Source organism: Priapulus caudatus, unplaced genomic scaffold (assembly GCF_000485595.1).
Source record: "Priapulus caudatus unplaced genomic scaffold, Priapulus_caudatus-5.0.1 Scaffold3861, whole genome shotgun sequence".
In the NCBI taxonomy this organism is placed as follows: Eukaryota; Metazoa; Priapulida; class Priapulimorpha; order Priapulimorphida; family Priapulidae; genus Priapulus; species Priapulus caudatus.
Genome location: NW_014580922.1, coordinates 8,713 through 10,433, shown reverse-complemented (window position 1 = coordinate 10,433; position 1,721 = coordinate 8,713). Strand labels below are relative to the sequence as shown.

At 53.0% G+C, this 1,721-nt stretch overlaps 1 protein-coding gene across 1 annotated transcript in view; it reads right to left on the bottom strand.

Moving 5' to 3' along the window:
- The window catches only part of LOC106819623 (liprin-alpha-2-like), a gene marked incomplete at its 5' end in the record, with an annotated part of 10,629 nt that overhangs the window by 7,945 nt on the left and 963 nt on the right, over nt 1–1,721 (bottom strand). The window contains 2 exons of the mRNA XM_014824232.1: nt 494–628; nt 1,513–1,659. Coding sequence (XP_014679718.1) covers nt 494–628; nt 1,513–1,659 — 282 coding nt within the window. The remainder of the gene's footprint in view (nt 1–493; nt 629–1,512; nt 1,660–1,721) is intronic.

Genomic DNA, 1,721 nt, shown 5'->3' with positions numbered 1-1,721 from the left:
CACGCACGCACGCACGCACGCACGCACGCACGCACGCACGCACGCACGCACGCACGTACGCACGCACGCACGCACGCACGCACGCACGTAACACCCTATGCTGTGTGACAGACAGAGAACGAGGTATACGGTTGCTACAGTAACAGACATGAAAACAGAGACTGAGGATGAGGGATCCAGTTGCCATGGCAACAGACAAGAAACGAGAAATGCGGTTGTCGTGGCGACAGATGGAGAAACACGCAGACAAGGAACGAGGGATGCGGTCGTCATGGCGACACACGGAGAAACACACAGACAAGGAACGAGGGATGCGGTCGTCACGGCGACACACGGAGAAACACAGACAAGGAACGAGGGATGCGGTCGTCACGGCGACACACAGAGAAACACGCAGACAAGGAACGAGGGATGCGGTCGTCACGGAAACACACAGACAAGCACGGACAGAGATCGAGGAATGCGGTTGCCGCGGCAACAGACAGTGCGTTACCTTGGTGAGGGCTTCTCGACGCTGCTGCAGCTCTGCCTCTACGCTGGGCAGGGCTTCAGCCTTCAGCAGAGACTGAGACAGCTTCTGCTCTGTCATCTCCAGTCTCTCCTGTAGCGCGTTCATCTTCTCCTGAGACTGTGGGAGGAGGAGAGAAAAACATCACCATCATCATCATCAATAGCATCATCACCATCATCATCATCATCATCATCATCATCATCAATAGCATCATCATCATCATCACCAATAGCATCATCATCATCATCATCAATAAACATCATCATCATCGTCACCATCACCGTCACCACCATCACCATCACTGTCACCATCGTCACCACTGTCACCATTGTCACCATTGTCACCATTGTCATCGTTACCAGGCTGAGAGCTTGCTCCTTGTTGCTGAGTTCTGACTCCAGCTTTTTCCACCATCCTCCTCCTTCTCCTCCTCCTCATCATCATCATCATCATCATCACCACTGTCACCATTGTCACCACTGTCACCATTGTCATCGTTACCAGGCTGAGAGCTGGCTCCTTGTTGCTGAGTGCCGACTCCAGCTTCTTCGACCAACCTCCTCCTCCTCCTCCTCCTCCTCCTCATCATTATTATCATCACCACTGTCACCACCGTAACTGTCACCATCGTCACCACTGTCACCATTGTCATCATCACCATCGTCACCACTGTCATCGTTACCAGGCTGAGAGCTTGCTCCTTGTTGCTGAGTTCTGACTCCAGCTTCTTCCACCACCATCCTCCTCCTCCTCTTCCTCCTCATCATTATCATCACCACCGTCACTATCGTCACCATCGTCATCATCGTCACCATCGTCACCATCGTCACCATTGTCACCATCGTCACCATCGTCACCACTGTCACCATCGTCACCATTGTCACCACCGTAACTGTCACCATCGTCACCATCGTCACCATTGCCATCATCACCATCGTTACCATCGTCACCATCACCATCACTGTCACCATCGTCACCACTGTCACCATTGTCATCGTTACCAGGCTGAGAGCTGGCTCCTTGTTGCTGAGTGCCGACTCCAGCTTCTCGTTCTGGTCGTGGGAACAGGAAGATTCCCGCTGCGCATTCAGATATCGCTTATCCAGCATGTCCACCCTCTGTTCCTGCTCCTGCTGCACCGTCACCGCCTGCAGAGAGAGAGAGAGGAAGCTATCGTGTATAGAGAAGGAGAGAGAGAGAGGAAGCTATC